The sequence below is a fragment of the Helicoverpa zea genome, chromosome 10, assembly GCF_022581195.2.
Source record: "Helicoverpa zea isolate HzStark_Cry1AcR chromosome 10, ilHelZeax1.1, whole genome shotgun sequence".
In the NCBI taxonomy this organism is placed as follows: domain Eukaryota; kingdom Metazoa; phylum Arthropoda; class Insecta; order Lepidoptera; family Noctuidae; genus Helicoverpa; species Helicoverpa zea.
In genome coordinates, this window is record NC_061461.1 from 5600713 (window position 1) to 5619641 (window position 18929).

Consider the following 18929-nt stretch of genomic DNA (forward strand, 5'->3'; position numbering starts at 1 on the left):
ACCCTCACAAAGGCTGCAGCGCTCGACGCTCCCGCCTTCCTCTCTATTATAAGCTTAACGCCGAATAGAAAGGCAACTTTATACCCGCAACGGGTCGCGGGATAATAGTTTACGTCCCTAATTAACATAAAACTCTAGGGTAAATATAATTAAACAAATAATGATAGCTCTTAAATTATGCTAAAATATGTAAGTATAATTTTAGGGAACATAAAATAAACCCTTTCTTTTAATTATAAAAAGTATGATACGCTGATACGCTCATGTTAATCTTAATTTAGACATAATAAGCGATACATAGGAGGTCGCAACCAAAGAGACCTTTAACTTCGTTAACGCCATATACGTTGACAGTATTGTAACCGCGAATGGTGTTCAGGAAAAACGTGACTTTCTTTAGCCGGCTTACTGTTTATTGTTACTCACAAGACTAAGCCGGAGAGAGACCGTAGCACTGAATTTAAGCGATTTAATTTCTTCGATATTTTAATAGAAATAAGGGTGATGGTGATGGAGTTGTATTGATTATTCTGGTGCTATCGTAAAACGTATAGGGAGTTGCCGTTTCAAAATGAGAGAAATATGTGCATACATTGAGTGCATCAGCTGCACAAAAAGGCACAATCTCGCCAAGATAGGATAACAAGATAACAAGCGTGGAGCGGCGGACTAAGACGGATAAAAACAAGACATGGAGCCTACTCGCAGACGTGTACCTTGTTTACTTAAACGAGGCCCACATTAAGTGCCTCCGGAGTAGATTCCGCACATCTCCGGTTCGTTGTGGTGCCGGGGCTGAACTACGATACATTCTAACTACGTCAATATGCTATTGTATAGAATAAACATTTGTATTATAACGAGTACAAACTAGCATTGGGCATTAATCAGTAACGGTGTTAAATTTATTTACGCCAATGGCAATAAAGAAAGACGTGTTGCCAAGTAAATGTGAACATTTTCCACCCGGACTCATTTCTTACATAGTTATGCATGAGTTTACACAAAATTCTTACAATAATATAATACAGAGCAATATTTATATTCAGCGTTGAGATTGTATTCCACTTCAACTTGCGATTCCACGCATACATAACGCGTAACATTAACACAAATACTATATTCAAATCACGTAATCAAAAGACTTCAACGCATATCTATCGATTTACTTTAAAAATGTATGAATATCTCTAAATTCACACATGATGCTCATATTCCAATCACGTATAACATTATTATGTAACTCTAACTCCAACAATATAGTGTCCGCAGACAGAATAGAAAATAGAATCATTAATGGCCACAAATTAATTTTTTTGCTTAACCTTATCTTAATTTCATGACAGATTTTGCTTTACAGCCCAGTCTTATCTCAATGTTGGGCAACTGCCACTATAATGTGAACATTTAGATTTCTTAACGACTAAACTATGTAAATTATGGCTTAAATCGGCCAATACCGGATGTTAGGAATGTGCAAACAGGTACGTACTGAGCTGTCGCTTAAGTAACCAATGTTTTATTCAAGGCATGAGTTAAATGTTTATCTATTGTTATCAGTTTGAAGTGATCGTGTCATTACACACGTCGCCTGCCCACGGCCGTGCGGTTGATGACAAAGATGCTGTGGCGGCTGTGACTATGATACAAGTGAAGCTTTAAAACAAAAGCTTCCAGCGATTTGAAGTTCCGCATCAATGAGGCATCAATTCAGTGAGTAGTTGACAGTAAAACCTTGTTCAGGCAATCAGAAGATAGGTAAATGACTTGAAATCAAATCTATTTATTTGAAGCCACTAATAGGTACACTGCTCGTTTACATTATACAGCTAACTACATACTATTAATTGCTTCCCACGAATAAAAATCGAGCGTAAGCTTGTCGTTGCTTTCATTTAAATACTTACAGTAAAGAATGTTAACTACAAGGCAATTAGTTATTACAGTAACTCCATATCACTTACCGCGAGCTCTTACTTTTGACAACTGACACGCATTTCGGTACATTCTTGTCGGCCCACTCGCGCGACAATCTGATGTGTGTGTGAGAACTTACGCGTACTCATAACCAAATATGTGTTACTCACTACGGTGTGAACTTCCTTGTTTTGAAGAAAACTATCTTACTATAACACTTAACGAGACGTGCCGAGCATGAACGTGGTTTAAAGTAACGAAGGCTTTTATAACCCCGAAACATGTTACAATATATAAACCTGCGGCATCCATTAAGTGTTCAAATAAAACGTACTTTAAAAATCATCTACATAATTATTCATTCAATTCTGATGATACCCTATACACCTGTGAAAGTAAACATGAAATGTCAGGAATATTGTTAATACGAGCCAAAGTGCCGAACAATCGTTCGTCAAACATTAACAACTCCTGACATAATAGAAACAGTAGAGTGCAGTAATCAACTCTAATAAGAAGGTGAGAAGGCGAAGCGTATTTATTACTTTAATGGAATATCAGCAATTAGGGCCGCAGATAGAATCAGTAGCGCTGACAAGGTGCAAACGAGAGTGGCTCGACCGGATACGTAGGGTCGCCACCCGAACTAGTTACTCGTCAAAAACTTTAGCTTATAAATAGTAAAGTATAATATGTTAGTATATGGGAATGGGACGGATAATGCTAACTTTATTGGCGACTGTAACAAAATAAAACAATACCGCCAATGAATTACCATAGAGAATGAACGGAACGAACGGATTAAGTGAAATACAATCAAACAAGGAGGCGTACGTGCCGAGAATTTAAATAGATAAAGTGAAGTTCCCGATTAGGCGACTAAGTAAGGGAAATTTGTTTGTGACCATTTTTGTACATCATCATTTGCAAGTTGAATTAACTTTGTGTTCCTCGATTGGAGATTTGCAAGTTCCTCAAGGCATTATTTTCAGTATTTCCATAAAACAGTATTTCAGCCTTTACAAGGATTTATTTAAAGGTTTATTCAAATTATTTACCCATCCGTCAGATGCTCTGACAAAGACAAAAAATAAAATCAAAGTCGAGTTTATTCTGAGTAAAATAATAAGAAGAACACGGCCATTAGGAGGCGTAAAGTCGGTAGCGTCTAGCGTGTGAGTATTTTAACGCCAAACTATACATTAGGCGCGAAGAATCAGGAAGAGTCGGTACCTGAAGGCGCCGGCAGCGTTCAACTGCGCTGACTCAGCAGGGCCGCACTCCCGCGCACCCGCCATTACCGCGCAACTTATCATTACGTCGCGTCGCGCGCGCACTTCGCACTACCAAAAACACCAGTCATTCGTCCCATTTCGACCAATTAACGAGCCAACTGCAATTTGTAAGCATAAAAAACCACCGTGACGAGTCGTCGATATTACGTGTCCTTGTTAACTACTGTGAGTTTTTATTTTTCGTTGAAATTTTTTCCGGTCTATTGAGATGTCAGTAACCTCGTGCAATCCTTTCAGATCTCCATCAAATTTAGAATTTCTAAACTGTTATAATTCGTTACCAAGCGGAATATTGAATTTAGGAGACATGCGCATGACATGCGTCTTGCTTAAGCAGGATTAGACACAGTGTACTAATTACACTGGTCTTTGATACATAAACCCTTAAGCCTTTGTCATTTGATGTTATCCTAAAATCCAATCTGCAATCGGTTGATTAACGAAATAATTTAAAGTCGTTGACTCTCGAAACCATAAAATGATTTTAAACGTATTATTATTTAAATTGGAAACCGAAAAGTCAAAACTGACAGTGATGTGATAAACTGACAGTGATGTGATAAACAAATTATAACCGTGTTTATTATGCAGAGATCATAATTGTTTTCTGGTTTTTATTGACCACATAACTGCTTTTTAAATTGCTGATTGAGTAAAATAAATATACTCGGAAGATAATTGACTTAACTCTTGCAAATTAGTGTTAGGCTATGGACACATGCAAATGAAACAGAATTCATTTTTAAATGGAAAAATTACTTTAAATTTTCATGTAATGTGTGAGTTAAATGCAATTGGAACATAAACTTCATGAATGTGCTAAAAGTTTACACCAGACAGCATAACACTTCCACGCTGCGTCATTCAGCGTCTAGTACCATAAACTTTTGAGATAATTACGAATTTGCACCTGCAATTCGCGTCTCCAAACGTACCGTACACCATATCGTGGTTTACTCCAGTTTAATCGTAAATTAAATCACGCTTGTAATCTTAACAGAATGCAGTATTCAGAAAATTGTTTTAACCTTTACAAAGCCCAGGATCATTTCCAGGGTTTATGTTTCGAAAAACTTTTATTCATTTATCCAAATCGATTTTGATCTTGAGAGATTACAATCGGTTCTGAGTTTTACATTTGGCAATATATTTACGCAATATATTTCTATAAACACTTAAAGCCAAAGGCAAATGAAGAAGTACCCGTAACGTGTTTAATAAAATATTTACTCAGCTATTGAGGTTGCGACCATCTGTTATTACTAGATGTATCGTAAATCTTTTGACAGCAGCTTTTATGCGGAGGGCCTCCGAAGACGTCAGCCGCCAACCAACCGAATATTCCTCATTGTACTGTCATCATATTAACTGACAGTACACAAAATAATCTGCTATTCATTTAATATTCATACATACAATTACTTGCGAAAAGCTGCCGCTACGACAATACCGTCAACTTCAAACTCGACGTTGATCACAATTAATTTAATTCACACCAACCGCTAGACATTAGATTAGAGATATAATAGTTTTCTCTTAATTCGCTGCTTATATTTCACACATCCCGTAATTTAGTGCATACCGACGAGCTATGAGCGTAGGAATGCCACGAATACTCTACCACATTCTCATTTAAATGTAGATAAAATGAGATTGTGAACGAATTCTCAGCATAATAACAAGCTGGTGAGCGGCAAGTGCATAGTTTGAAAGCAATGAGGTGGGCACTCAATTGGAGTGCTAGTTAATTGATAGGTGCTGCGACTGCGGACGAATGAGATGTCGGTTACGGGACGCGAGGGGCTCGAAGCATTCAATTTGCTCTAAATCAGCGTGGGGAACTCGCGCCCGGACCGCAATTAAAAACCAGTCGAACACAAGGCTGCAGGATATAATCTGCGTCAACACTCCCAGTGACCGTCCAATTTTCAAAATATTATTCTACGCGTCTATAAAACGTAACTGGTAACGAGCGGAGCCCAAATTAACAGTTGCTGTAAAGCCTTTACTTACTTTATTCGAATTTATATTCAGTTAGGAAATTCACTTACAATTTCCTTAATTACTTCTACTTCACCAGTTTATAAAAAGTTAAGAAATACCTAATTGTAAAAGTTCGGATATTTTCAAAATCATTTCTGAATAAGGTCAGTACTGTTCATGATCATTGAAGGATATAATGAAAATAAGGTTGTTTTAATATTATTTAAGTACTAATCAAGATTTATATAAACACATTTTCGGTAGTTTAGTTGCAGTTTCAATGAATTGATAACGTCGCTGTTTTAGTTAAGAATGCCCAATGGTAAAAGTCATAAGAGTAGAGTAGGTACAATTGATATCATTATAAGCTTCAACATTATTCGTATTGCATAATATGGCATCCAATATCGAAGGGGATTCAAATTAAGTGCGCCGATGATAACAGCCGACACAATAGATAGACTTTGAAGTCTTGAGACAATTGGAAGCGTTGCAGCGTCAAATGAGATGTTCCCTCAACAGCCAATCTCCCAGTTCAATTTGCTCTAAATCAGAGACACGCGCGCCGTACTGCGGTACTACCGATCCAGGATGCAATTATATTACTCGATACTTTACACGCATAATTATAAACGTTATCAGATGACAACGTGAACTATACACAAGTATTTATCCTTGGGGTTAATTAATCCCATATCACGGTTGGCTTTGTGATTCAATTATAGGATTAGGCGGATTTGTGTTTTATTTAAGAATTTAATTGAATGGCTATTGGTTGCGTATACTGTTAGTCGATTAGGGATTAAATTAGATTCTTGGTAATAGTAGTAGTAGAGGCTTAATTGTGACGAAGATCCGGCGGGCATATTTTGGCAATGGTCCAATAGATCTTCAACGTTCTATTTAGGCCTATCGCTAGTAGCACGTACCTGCTTACTTACCGCTAGTCTTCATGCTTGATTTGAACGTGAAAGAAATGTTCCAAAAGCGTTTATTAAAGGCAAGACGCGTAAAATAGAAACTGGAAAGCGAAAATGTTTGAATTGTGGTCAGAATAATAGGTTCTCTCTATTGACAATGAGTCGTAAAACCGTACCTACAGTGAAATGGATAGGAGAAAATCTTTACAAATATTAACGTAAAAGTTAATGCCCTCAAGAGCAATTCCAACGAAAACAATATTAGAAACAATTTAGTAATAGGTTTGTCTTACTTAACTACCGTACCAACATAACTTTCAGTTAAAGAAGGGATATTTAGTCGGAGCCTTACGTGATGATGTATGCCTGTTATTTTTACTACTATTTTAATGAAGCGACCATCAGATAGGTTTCAACTGGTCTGTTTGTGATAAAACCTAAGTACTCATTAATTTAATGTATGTTAACCTTTCTCTAGTAGCTTTGAGCACTAACTACGGTCATAAAGCAAGATTGACTTGAGCTCCCCGGTATTTAAGAATAAGCTTGCCGCACATTGTAAATTCTTATACAATTGAAGCACAACAAAGAATATTTATTTCAGTACCTACTCATTATAGCATTGAGTTGAGTATATGCACCTTACATTGTAAACAGAATAAGAGAAACTCGAACATAAGTGCGATAGAAACGAGATAATTATGTTTCTTTAAAGAAATATTCCTTTAAACCCTTTATGAAAGCGTGTTGGAAGAATAAAAGAAAAAAAAACCGTAAACAGATGTATAGCGAATCACATTTCTTCAGAGGAAGTCTCGTGGTGGGGTAATATTTAATTATCCCGCTGCGGAAACGCAAGGCGGGGTCGCGTTGACCCCACCCGCAAACAAAATGGCCGCCGACGTTACAATTACATTCCTTTATCAACCCGCGGAAGTCGCCACTTTAATATTTACAAGTGCAGTTATCAAATTAAAGTGCTCCACTGCCTTTTGGGTTTAATTATTATTTAAGAAACCTCTGTCATTTAATTAAGCATTCTTATAGTTCGGCCATTCAGAGAATGCGTTCCTGACACGTCGCGATTGAACTGACGACGTAACTACATTCATTGATTATTGATATAATAATGTTGTTTTAATGCTCCTCAATTGTTAAAACGGTAAACAACCAGCAAAAATATTTTTATCGTAACTGCAACGCCATTGCAAAGTTACGTCGTCAGTTCAATCGCGACGTGTCAGGAACGCATTCTCTGAATGGCCGAACTATAGCATCGACTATTGTAAGTATGGACCTAAAATAATAGATGCTTACTTCTATACATACATTGATACCGACTTCGTCATATACGCGTATAATTAGCCTTAGTAGGTACCTTCCTTTTACACTTGACATACAATTACGACTGCAATCAAATAATGAAAGCGAACTAAACAACCGTCACAATTGGATTAATAAGCGCATCATAAATTTAAAAAGCTTCGTCGTAGACGTGTGACTTGCTACGATCAAACTCCATAACCTCTATTTCATTCGCCTTAAGGTATAAAGATAACTTATCGAGTCGTCTGTGTATGTGAAACTTGTAAGCCCGATACTCATCCTAAGTTGGCGTGAATAATCGTAAAGCACCGCAAATGTGCCACTGATGCAGTCTACCGTTTAACTTGATGCAGATGCGATGCAACATTGACAACAATAATTACATGTCATGGTTTGCCAAGCAACGGTGATTTAAAAACTGTTAATTATACGCTTGATTTTATATAATGCTCGTATTAAGTGTTATTTTATTACCCACGTATGAAACAAAAGTTTTAATGCCTCGTTTCTTATTTTAAAGTAATAAAAGAATAGCATATAAGTACTATCGCTCAATGCTGTTATAAAGCTTACTTATGGTTTTATATGGCAGAATAGCGTCTACGACTTAGCACACCTGTCGAACCTATTGAAGTAAACAGACGTTACAAATCAAGTTGAATCACCAATAATACAGATTGGAAATAATATACTATTGTCATTAATAAACGATCAACAAGAGTTCGATTCTTTATTTTTTCAATGGTGCGCAATCGCAAGCCGCCCGTTGAAGTCTTTTGTATACGCGTCAAATTTAACTGTTGGGAACGAATTCACCGCCTGTATTTTTTAACATGGCCGTTCGTTCGCTCACATTAAATGGCAATAATTTATACATGTAACTAAATAAATAACTCGACGGTTAAAGACTGAACATTTCGTATCAATCTTAATTAATACGCAGTGAAGACGAAGAGTGAATAAATTGGTGTATTAAAGGGCGCATGAGATATTTAATTATTGTCGATTTCGATCAACACAGCCTCCACTTGCGTGACATGGACAAAAGAGACAATCTTAAAAGAAGCTGACTTCTGAATATGATCGCGTGCAAAAGTGTTTTGTTGAGTGAGATACAATGTCGTTCAAAAAGATATTGTGTCAATATCATAGAATAGAAAAAAATATGTAGAAGACCATGTACATTTCAGGACTTGATTATTAAAAATGCATATTTTTCAGCTAACGTAGAAAATTCGAATATAGGCCAAATTCGGCAAATATCCTGATCGTTACGAGTTAGCAGACGTTTCTAGAAGGTCCAATTAGTATGACAAAAATCTCAAAACCCTAATCATTTAACACTGTAATTACATTACCAGTATTGCAACATCTCAGCACTTTACCGTGCACCAGTACTCAGGCGGCAAACACATATGCGCGGGCGCCTCCCGCGGTCCGATTAAATGCTCGAGCGGTTTGTGTAATGAAGCGAGATAAATCAACGGCGTCACACGCACCCGCACCCGTGACTCATGACCTTACTCGAGCGGTTTGTCATTTCATTTGCACTATTCGCAATTGGATGAAGTCATTTGGTGCAAGCGTCTACGTTTTACACGCAATGGTAGATGCTCTTCTACATAGTTAATCATGATGACATTGTTCCTTTCGTTGTTTATTTTTGAAATTGCCACATGATGAGTGTTTAGTAAATATATTACAGTGTACATTTTAGTAGGTATATATGTACCTTATGATACTTGTGTAAGTGTTGGCAAGTTAAGTGTATTAAAAGTGCAAGTTATCAATGCATATTATTAAAAATGCCTGTGATCTGTCTAGGTTTTGAGTTGGTTATCACTTGCTTTTTTACTAGCTTTACCTACATAATTTCATCATAGTCACCGTATATACAAGATTCTATAGAGACCGATATTACAGTAAAACTAGTCTTTTGTTGTCCACAGTTGGCTGTGCAAGAAGTCAAACCTGTATTGTATTTTGTATTCGCTAGACACAGTAATCAAGCCAGACGTTCAGGGACACTAGTGCATTGTTGTAGCGCACGTGTGTACTCATAATTATTTGCAAATCAGTGCATTTTTCGAGGATATATAGTTTCAAATACAAATTATTAAAAGGAGACGTGTAACAAATAAAAATGCATTACCAATAATGATCACTTATAAGTACGAAATCGAATAAATACTAAGAAAACTGTATGTAATTGGCAACAATCTAAATGTTGATTTAAATTCAAAAGCAACAAATTTTAAAACGCAATTTAAGATTAAGTATGTAGCCCTCCAACGTTTTAAGTAGAAACAATAAATTCATCGACACTAATTGGTGGTTTTCTCCCATTTATCAGCTCATTACATCACAGTAGCGCGAATAAAATAAAATATGTGTGCGGAGCGGTCCGTGCGCCGTGGGCAGATCATTCGCATGCGATAAGCGTCGGTCAGGCACATCGTAAATTCAAAGAGCAGGCCCTGCCGAACTACAGACCTGATTGTGAGCTTTAATCAGTTGTATGCCTACTCGCAGCCTCTGCCAGCGGCCACTCCGTCTCCAAACAGTTTCTTTTTAAACTATTCATCATACCATACACAAAAATGCCTAATAAATGTTTGGTAACAAACTCTTTATTATTGTATCTATGGCTTCAAATACAATTTATCACCTTTAAACTAGTTAGCGCCTCATAAATAAAGAGCTTTATTTTTATCGTTGAGCTACAGTTGCTCATAACTAAAACGCTTATAGGTGATTATATATGTTAAACATAACATTGTCAAGGCTTACTAAATAAAGTAATTAGAAACCGGAAAATCTGCCCACTACAATAATATTAACAGTGAATTTATTATTCCATGATATTCGGATCTGATACTTTCACAAAATCTTGTCCTCATTAGCATTTATAGATAGATTGTTAAATAAATATAAAATAGTGTTACATGATCACATTCTGTGGCGTTGTGTTCCACATTCGAATATTTTGGAAATGGATCTACAGCTACTACAAATCCGAATTTATTCGAGCGGCTGCGCTTTGAAGACGGCTACTGCGTTGCATGCATGCAGATGAGCGAACAACGTTTAATCGTTTAATGGAGACTGCATTAATGTATCAGATCGAATGTTTATTTTTATTCAAGAAAATAAAATTACTCTTTCCAACTGAGACAACGAATATTGTTATTGGATTTCTTAGTGCATGCTACTTGTACGCATTTATACAAAGAGCACCTTTAGCATAAATCATATCATATAAGCAAGATGTATTATTACTGTAAATAAATCAAGAATACAAGCGCTAACATAGCGAAACGTACTTATTGAAAATGTGAACACAAGATGCAAGCTCGTGGCTCGTGACTTGTGCACCAGTGAACTTTAAAATCGAAAACATTGTTTCGAAAATTAATCGATATTAAAGCCACGGGTATCGATAACATTTACAAAGCATGCACGCGTGCGGCAGAAGCATTGGCAACACAAACATCGCCCCACAATTCCATTATAACATTCTACCGCACGAGAAAATAAAAGGTCTAAAATTTACATAGCACGAGTGACCCGATCCGAGGTACTCGACGGAAATTCACAAAATTCGTGACGTCTCTTTTCAACGTGCCGTTGCTTTTAGCGATATGAGAAGAGAAAGAGCAAAGGAAATCGATGTTGCGCTTCAAGCACATGAGTAAAATGTCATGCAGAACAAAATCCAATTTCATTTTCAAACATTGGTTATGCGCGTGAGTTACAATGCTCGTGTAATGTAGCAACTCATACCTTGCAAGACGTACCTGCTTAAGAAAAGTATCAAATAATTAATGTATATAGTTTAATAGAACTTCCCACCTCAACATAAACCATAACGTTTAAGTAGAATGGAAATATAAATCGTCAATAAAACCTATAAGCTATAGTGTCGCAACTTTAACAGAATCTGGAGCAAACGTAATGTAAATGTAAATTTTATAGTGCTCCAAGGCTTTGACCAAGCTTTGGCACTGACTCTAGATCGGACTTTGAGATTAATTAAATGCGTTATACTCCCAAACCTTTGTTGATCATGTTTAAAGTACTAAATCTTAAGCATTATAAAATGCATATAAAGGTAAATATGCTATTTTCTTAGTGAAAATTATTCCCGCATATTAATCGCTATTTTATTGCTCTAGCCTTTATATCTTAAAACAAAATAAAATCTTCGCCCTTTCCATTGATTATTCAAAACAAACATTGCTCTTTTATCTAGAATGCAGCCAAAATCATATAACACGAAGTCATCATTTCATAACCAGACTATTAAAAGGGTAGTAGAACGACAAAGCAGACAATGTTATCTCTATGTCAATCTATTGATCACGCAATTGCCTAAAGTGTTGTGCAAATGCACGCGATATTTTAGCGGCCATTAACCGGACCACGTAACACATAACCATAGCAATTAGTACATAGTCCGGTGAGCGACAGCGTGCCTAAACCGATTATATCCAGCTTTATCGCGGGATCGCCGCCGTGCTGCTGCCCAACAATACACGTGAACAGATTCCTGCGCCATGACCGACACGCAGAACCAACCAGATCAACAAACTGCACGACTAAACAACGCCTTTTCGACCATTTCCAACCGGACTCCGGACACTTGCGAAAGATACCTACTTGCTTATCAAACCACGCTCCTGCAACTGGTATTGTTGCACACAATTCTGTAATCATATTTCTTGTAAAACATGACAGCCTACAACAGTAGCATAAACAAAATTATGACAGAGATTGATATAGGACTAATAGTAAGAACACAAATAATATCTGAGTAAACAGCGTACCCTCCGGAACCTGGTAACCGGCAAGGTTCACCATGGGCAATATTTTACGGCACCCTACTCGTGCAAGCGAAAATTGCATTAACATTTTTTGACAGTCACTAGTCGAAGCGATGACGAGGACGTTTAGTCTCACCGCTGACAGTGAAAAATTACGACTCCCAGGTCGGCGTAAGCAATGTGATCGCTCGATAGTTCCTAATGTATCGCTGTCAATCGCATGTTTTGACGTGCGGAATCACTCCTTGCTATCTGAGAGCCGACGCAGCCTCTGGTGGCGCAACCTCTGCTTAGTCATTACCCGTAATAGAAGCGTCACCCGGACGTCACTATGCAATTTAAATTACTTCTGGTACTTTCAAATCTGGCTTATACAATAAACTACACTTTAATAAATAAACATTGAAAGCCAACTAACTACCACTAGAAGCTTCCTAACTGATATTTCCTCAGTCATAAGCAATGTTTGCAACATTACCGTCGGTTAACGATTGGAAAGTTTACATAAAACCTATGTATAGACACATAAAATACTTCACTATGAACCTTAGCAAAGCGCCCTACATGCAAATCTAGTCACGGTTCGACCTAAATTACAACTTGAGTTCTTCTAACTGTGACTGACTCAGTGAAACCGAGTAATGAGCCAAATTATGTCCATCAGGCAACGACACCACTGTAATTATGTAGCAAATGATGCCAAATCTAAGTTTTTGAGAAGACCAACTCTATTATAAAGAGATTTGGCGATGACGAACCCATATAATATCAACATAAGCGTTGTTTAAACAAAACAGCTCACGTAATTACACAAAACTGTTTCCCAGTAATGCTGCTTATAATCAAAAGCTAAATTACATTTTCAAGAAAATTTTGTTCACTGCCTGGTAATCGTTGGTTTGCACTGAAAAAAGTTTTGAGTAAAAAACAACAAACAATTGAGTAACCTGCTACATAAAAATAGTGACTACATAACTATAGTTCTTATTAGACAAATTCAGTTTTGTTATTAGAGATCTGTTATTAGTAGCTCGACAAAAATGATAACTTCTTAACAAATTTATTATTCACGTTGTACCAAAGTGTTCTAGAATAAATAACTTAATATGTGTATTATAAAACAAAAGTGTTACGTAAAAATAGCCACGTTTTATTGTTAGCGCGTACAAATCCGTTTGGTTAAAACTTGATCATGGGTTTGGTATAGTTCAGTTATTAGTAACATCACTATAATATTATTGTAACCAAACTATTTTGTTATTTGCAACTGAACTTTTCGGTTAAAAGTAACATAACTTTTTAGTTAGAGTGACTGCTCCGATCAGCCCGCGAAATTCAAATTTTCTTACGTTTTTTTAAAAATTTGCTGGCCAGTGCTAGGTTGTATGTTGATTAAAATATTGTTCACGATTGTAAGACGTATGTAGTTACAGAACTAATAATCATCAAAAGCATCAGTACAATCCTCCAAGTTCTAAAAGGTCTAGCAATGACTTTGACCTTGAAAAAATCTTTTTTGCTAGACCTTTTAGAACTTGGAGGATTGTACTGATGCTTTTGATGATTATTAGTTCTGTAACTACATACGTCTTACAATCGTGAACAATATTTTAATCAACATACAACCTAGCACTGGCCAGCAAATTGCAAAAAACGTAAGAAAATTTGAATTTCGCGGGCTACCCTGTAGCATCAGCCTGAAGTGTTTTTTTTTTCTTGTAGATTTTCATTTACCTACCTATAAGAAGTTTTAGCAAGATATATCCTGCCCCAAATCTTACCTACTATGGTATTCATTTCGGTTACAAACTTGAGATAGAATAAGAAAAACAAATTTGTTTTTTACAATTATATTTATTTATTAAGTATCAAATCAATTCATTTTAGTAGGAACTTATAATTAATTCAGACAAAGAGCTAGCACACTATACTAGCCAAACCTAGCTACATACACTATAATAGTATTTAAAATTCGATCATTTCCATTTTTCATCAGGTAATGTCTGTACAACTGGCAAATCTTCCACTGTATACAGCATTATTTGGTTGTTTGAGTCCGGAGTAGTATTAGTACACTGAAATATAAAATAATATCCTGATCAAACTCTAACATGGTTTTATATGACGACCACTGTCCGAGACAGTGACAGGGACTGATGGCTGAACATGCTTTCCAAAGCACAGGATAACCTATTGGACAGACAACAACCCTGGATTTGGTTCGGCCTGCATTATCCTAATCAAACTGGGAACAACTTCACAAAATGACTTTCATGCTCTAAGTATTTTCCATGGGATTCAATTCCACAACCTCTGGATCAGGTGCCAAAGCCCCAAACCACTAGACCACAGAGACAGTAATGAAATTAAAAAGTAATCATTACTAACATACATACATGAATTATAACATATATAAATGTTTTTATTAAATATTTTAATGTTAACTAGCAAATATCACGCGATTTCACCCGTGTAGTTCCCGTTCCCGTACTATGGAGATAAACTATAGCCTATGTTACTCACGGTAAATGTAGCTTTCTAATTATAAAAGGATTTTTGAAATTGGTGCAGTAGTTTTTGAGTTTATTCATTACAAACATACACACACACACAAACAGAAAAACAAATCTTTTCGCTTTATAATATTAGTGTAGATTTAAATGACTAATTAAGTATTAATTATTGTTATTATTACTTACAGTGTTCTCAAAAGCATTTGACATTATATTGGTCAAAAGTTTGATTTGTGTCGTCAGCTTAGCCCGGTGTCCAATAATTGGCACTAAGTCTTTCAAGTCAGCCTCTGACAACATTTGGAGAGTCTCCACATCAATGGATTCTTCTGAAATAATATGGATAAGTTTAGTCTTTTTATCTCCGCACTAAGTCAGTTAGTCAGCTTGTTTACTAGTACCACGGGACTTTTCTTAATAAAAATAAGAGTTGGTTGGGAGAGGACAGGCCCTAGGTTATGTAGGTGCGGGGGTCAGTGGTTCATCTTTGGGTGTGGTAGGTAGGCAGTTAATAATATTATACACTAGGAAAGCAAAAGACCTGTATAAATAGTCAAACAATAGCTCATAACAGTCCATTGCTGAACATAGCTGTGGGTGTGGTGCCATACCACAAACCATGCGGCACCTTCTATGTTGTCCACTATGCCCCGACAGCTGCATAGTGGATGACCTTTATAACGCTACTGACAATGCCGTATGCGTAGCGAAATATTGGGCCTCCAAAATTTAAGTTGCCATCGACTCGCCAAGAAGAAGATTGCTGAACATATATGCGTTCTCCAATACTGCAGAGTACTGTCATAATCTCCATGTTTGGAAGAAAACGCTGCTACCCTGCCGTTTCCTGGCCTACGAAGGTACCTATTAGGCGGTAAACCTTGACATCAGTCGCCTTGTGCGACACCCTGATGTGTAGTAGTATGGTGCTTGCTTTTCTACTTTTCGGCAAAGTAGCACTACGCATCAGAAGAATGCAAAAGTGCATCTAACGGGAAATGCCCTGTTTAAAATAGTGATTTAACGAATGAAACACTACCTATTGTCCTAATTATGTAAGAAATAGAAGTGAAAAACACTCACCCAAAAATTTTGGAATGTAAGCTTCCAATCCCCAAGACCGCAGATAGTCCGAGATCGTTTTCTCTGCCGCCTCGTCTACCGGCGGCGGCTCCATTCTTGAAATCTTCTTGACGTTGCTTGATGATATATGATTCATGCATAAAATCGAAAACGCCGGCTTTCCCGCTCGCCATAAACGATGCACATTGCACAACAGACACACATCCACTACCTAGACGTACACTCGCCTCGCAAGTACCTACTCGCAACGCAACACGAGAAGAACAGGTTTCTACAGGTTACTTCCGTGACCGTGTCTGATGCAACCAAAACGTTTTGTTATGCGCAGCATAACTTTATTCACCACCTATTATATTGCTGTATTATTGATAACCAAAAATATTCTAAAACCAACATAATCAATATTAGTTGATCACAGCCAAATTTTTTGTTTATTTTTAGTAACTTTGCAAAACAAATCTCAACAATACTATTTAGCTGGTAACAAACTAATATAGCAGACTTGAAAAACAGCAACTATTCGTTAAAAAAATAGTTTTAGTTGGGTCAACTGTAAAGTCACAAGTGTGTAGAGTATAGCAAAACATATTATGTTGCAAAGTGCCGAAACCGAATTTTGTATTGGATAACATAAAATTTTGTAGCTTATAACCAACTCAAATAACAAAAATATTTTTGTAAAATGCAACAGAAGCAGTTGATCAATACGTAAATGAAATTCGTTTGTCTTTTATCAAGGTTTGGTTATTTGTGAATTAACTCAACTAGTTTTGTAAAATACTTTTTTCAGTGTGTTTACTGGCTCTTTGATGTTCACACATTAGAAAATATATTTAATGAGGTTTGCGAAATTATTATGCTACATGAATAAGAACCCCTGAACAGTTGTAAATACGTTCAAGAACAAAGGTAATCGATGTGAGGTGCCTACTTATGGCATAAAGCATATATGGCACCTTCCATATAAAGCTAATAATTTTTCTGTAGATACAAAAAAAGAGGAACCAAACAAAATTTCACCTAATCCTAGTCGCATATTTTACACGAAAACATGGAATAAATTAAGCAACAAAATGGGTATTTCTCGGTACAATTATTCGTGTGTTGAACAAGCCCGTAGGCTGTACGACAACGCGCGACGTCGGCGCTCTCACGCAAATGCCAGCGTTATGAAACCGCTACGAGGTTGGAGCACTATGCCAAAACACCATTACTCATAGACCCATACAATTCTACTCATTCTCCTTTTCTTGGCGTATCTTGCAGAAGCGGTGGAGGTCATCTTAAAATGGTACGTGTAAGAGTATTGTTATATTACCGGCATTACGTTCCCCAAGAACGCTCTATGTGTCACAGCGTGCTCCACTTCTGTGGACACGCCAGTATTGCCGTGGGAAGTGGTTGCGGACAGTAATTGTACTCTATGTCATCAAATTATTTTGAATTAAGATATCACGTCAACAACGCGACAAGCTCCAAGTAATTTACTGCCGCTCACAGTTAGGTTAACTGAAATAATATATCGTGAAACTAATTTAATTCTCAGAATATAGAGTGACTCAGAATATGAAATCAAAGAACGTTCGTGAAATTGTTGGATTTAGCTTAAACCGGTGTCGTTATAAACTATAATCACAAAATTGTTTTAGTAAATCGATTTCAGTATCTGTGCAGCAAATGTACGGTTAGACTATAATTTATCATCATTTGCAGTTCAAGCAATTTAAATAGTTGAACTAGTAAAATTACTCAGTGTTTCAGTGTGCGGTCTAGATATTCAATCAGCGTCGGCTTTGTCAACCGATACCTCGAGGTGCGCGTGCGCAAATCAATTTGCTCGCGATCTCGATAGCGTGAGATAGTCAATCTCTAACGAGCTACCGACCACCAACTATGTACTCACCACTTACTTTAAGTTTTCCTATTTTAACGTTTAAATGTAATACCTCTCTTTTCTTGTATATTATGTTTCGTAATGAACTGGGCTGCGATTCACAAACGAGTCGCACTAGGTATATTTTACATAATATTTTCCTAATATATTGACTTAGTCAAAACTTTCCCGTCATGTTTTTCAATAAATCTTTAATGAACCAGACAGATTTACATTCGAAACATTTGACCGCAAATGAAGTTAAATGCAATGCTGTTGTAACCTTTATGCAGAACATAATTCTTGTATTCAATTATCTTAAAATGTCATAGATTTATAAATAGTCCGCAAGAAGCAGAACTGCATACCTTACGTATAGAGATACAGCTGCCAGTCACTTTCATTTCTCGCGTGAATAGAATCAGTTCTGTCGGTGTTGGCGCCTTAATCGTTATGACTTACACAATTTCAGAACCTAGAGCTTTACCAATATGGATATAATTTAAATAATATTCAAATAACAATAATTCATAGAGTTGACACTGTTTTCAGATAGTATGAGTGATTAAGTAGCACTTGAGTCCTTAATGAATCATAAAACATAGGCAAACCTTTTACTTTGACACAAAACTGCTGTGTTGTCGAACGGGTACGAGAAGCTTACTCAACGTACATATAGCTTACTCAATATTTGTTTAATCGAGCAAGAAAAATGCGTCGTCAAAATGAAGGACAGACTCACAAGATGCTGATAATTCTTTTCACACGTAATCTGTTTACGGCTGATATACAAAATTATCTCCCAAACATATGAAGTTTGCCGGCGAGCAATCAATCATAGCGACTGAAGGGGCGCGGAAAACCGCAAACGCGAGTCTACTAAAGGCACTCTTATGAAAGCAACGAATAATACAGCACGAATCAATCATAGATTTTGCGACGATCCATCATAAGTTTTCATTGAAAAAAATACATGTTTACATTCAATGCGTAGCATAAATTTTGGAAATATACCTTCCATGTTAAATACTGTTATTTTCGCAAGGTCGTGCTTTGAATATAAAAGTAAGTCTAAATATATACAAGAAACGGTACTTCTTCAATTACCTATTAAGCAGTTGTAGCACTAAGTGAAGATAATGATTCTAAAATAATTGTGCGCAGGTGCGGTACAGTAGCAATAAGCGATCTCACAA

The 18929-nt window shown here is 36.6% G+C and overlaps 2 protein-coding genes across 3 annotated transcripts in view; both read right to left on the reverse strand.

Moving 5' to 3' along the window:
* The window catches only part of LOC124633665 (lysine-specific histone demethylase 1A), a 243195-nt gene that overhangs the window by 173240 nt on the left and 51026 nt on the right, over positions 1 to 18929 (reverse strand). The gene's annotated exons all lie outside the window — the stretch shown is intronic.
* Positions 14103 to 16607, reverse strand: LOC124633673. 2 transcript variants are annotated; one of them, XM_047168977.1, is made up of 3 exons: positions 15861 to 16607; positions 14964 to 15103; positions 14103 to 14339 (listed from the first exon to the last, which is right to left on the reverse strand). In XM_047168977.1, exons 1-3 carry the CDS (start codon positions 15994 to 15996, stop codon positions 14241 to 14243), a joined length of 375 nt encoding a protein of 124 aa, XP_047024933.1. In that variant the 5' UTR covers positions 15997 to 16607; the 3' UTR covers positions 14103 to 14240. The 2 variants fall into 2 exon arrangements, with proteins under 2 accessions (XP_047024933.1, XP_047024932.1); XM_047168976.1 differs by having other exon boundaries at positions 14964 to 15106; positions 15861 to 16597.

Bases quoted from the DNA above. Each gene is read 5' to 3' on its own strand.
- LOC124633673 (XM_047168976.1), bottom strand. From the start codon at position 15,996: ATGAATCATATATCATCAAGCAACGTCAAGAAGATTTCAAGAATGGAG. The intron at 15,107-15,860 runs GTGAGTGTTTTT...ATATTATTTCAG, and splicing joins TTACATTCCAAAATTTTTGG to AAGAATCCATTGATGTGGAG. The intron at 14,340-14,963 runs GTAAGTAATAAT...TTTATATTTCAG, and splicing joins CAAATGCTTTTGAGAACACT to TGTACTAATACTACTCCGGA.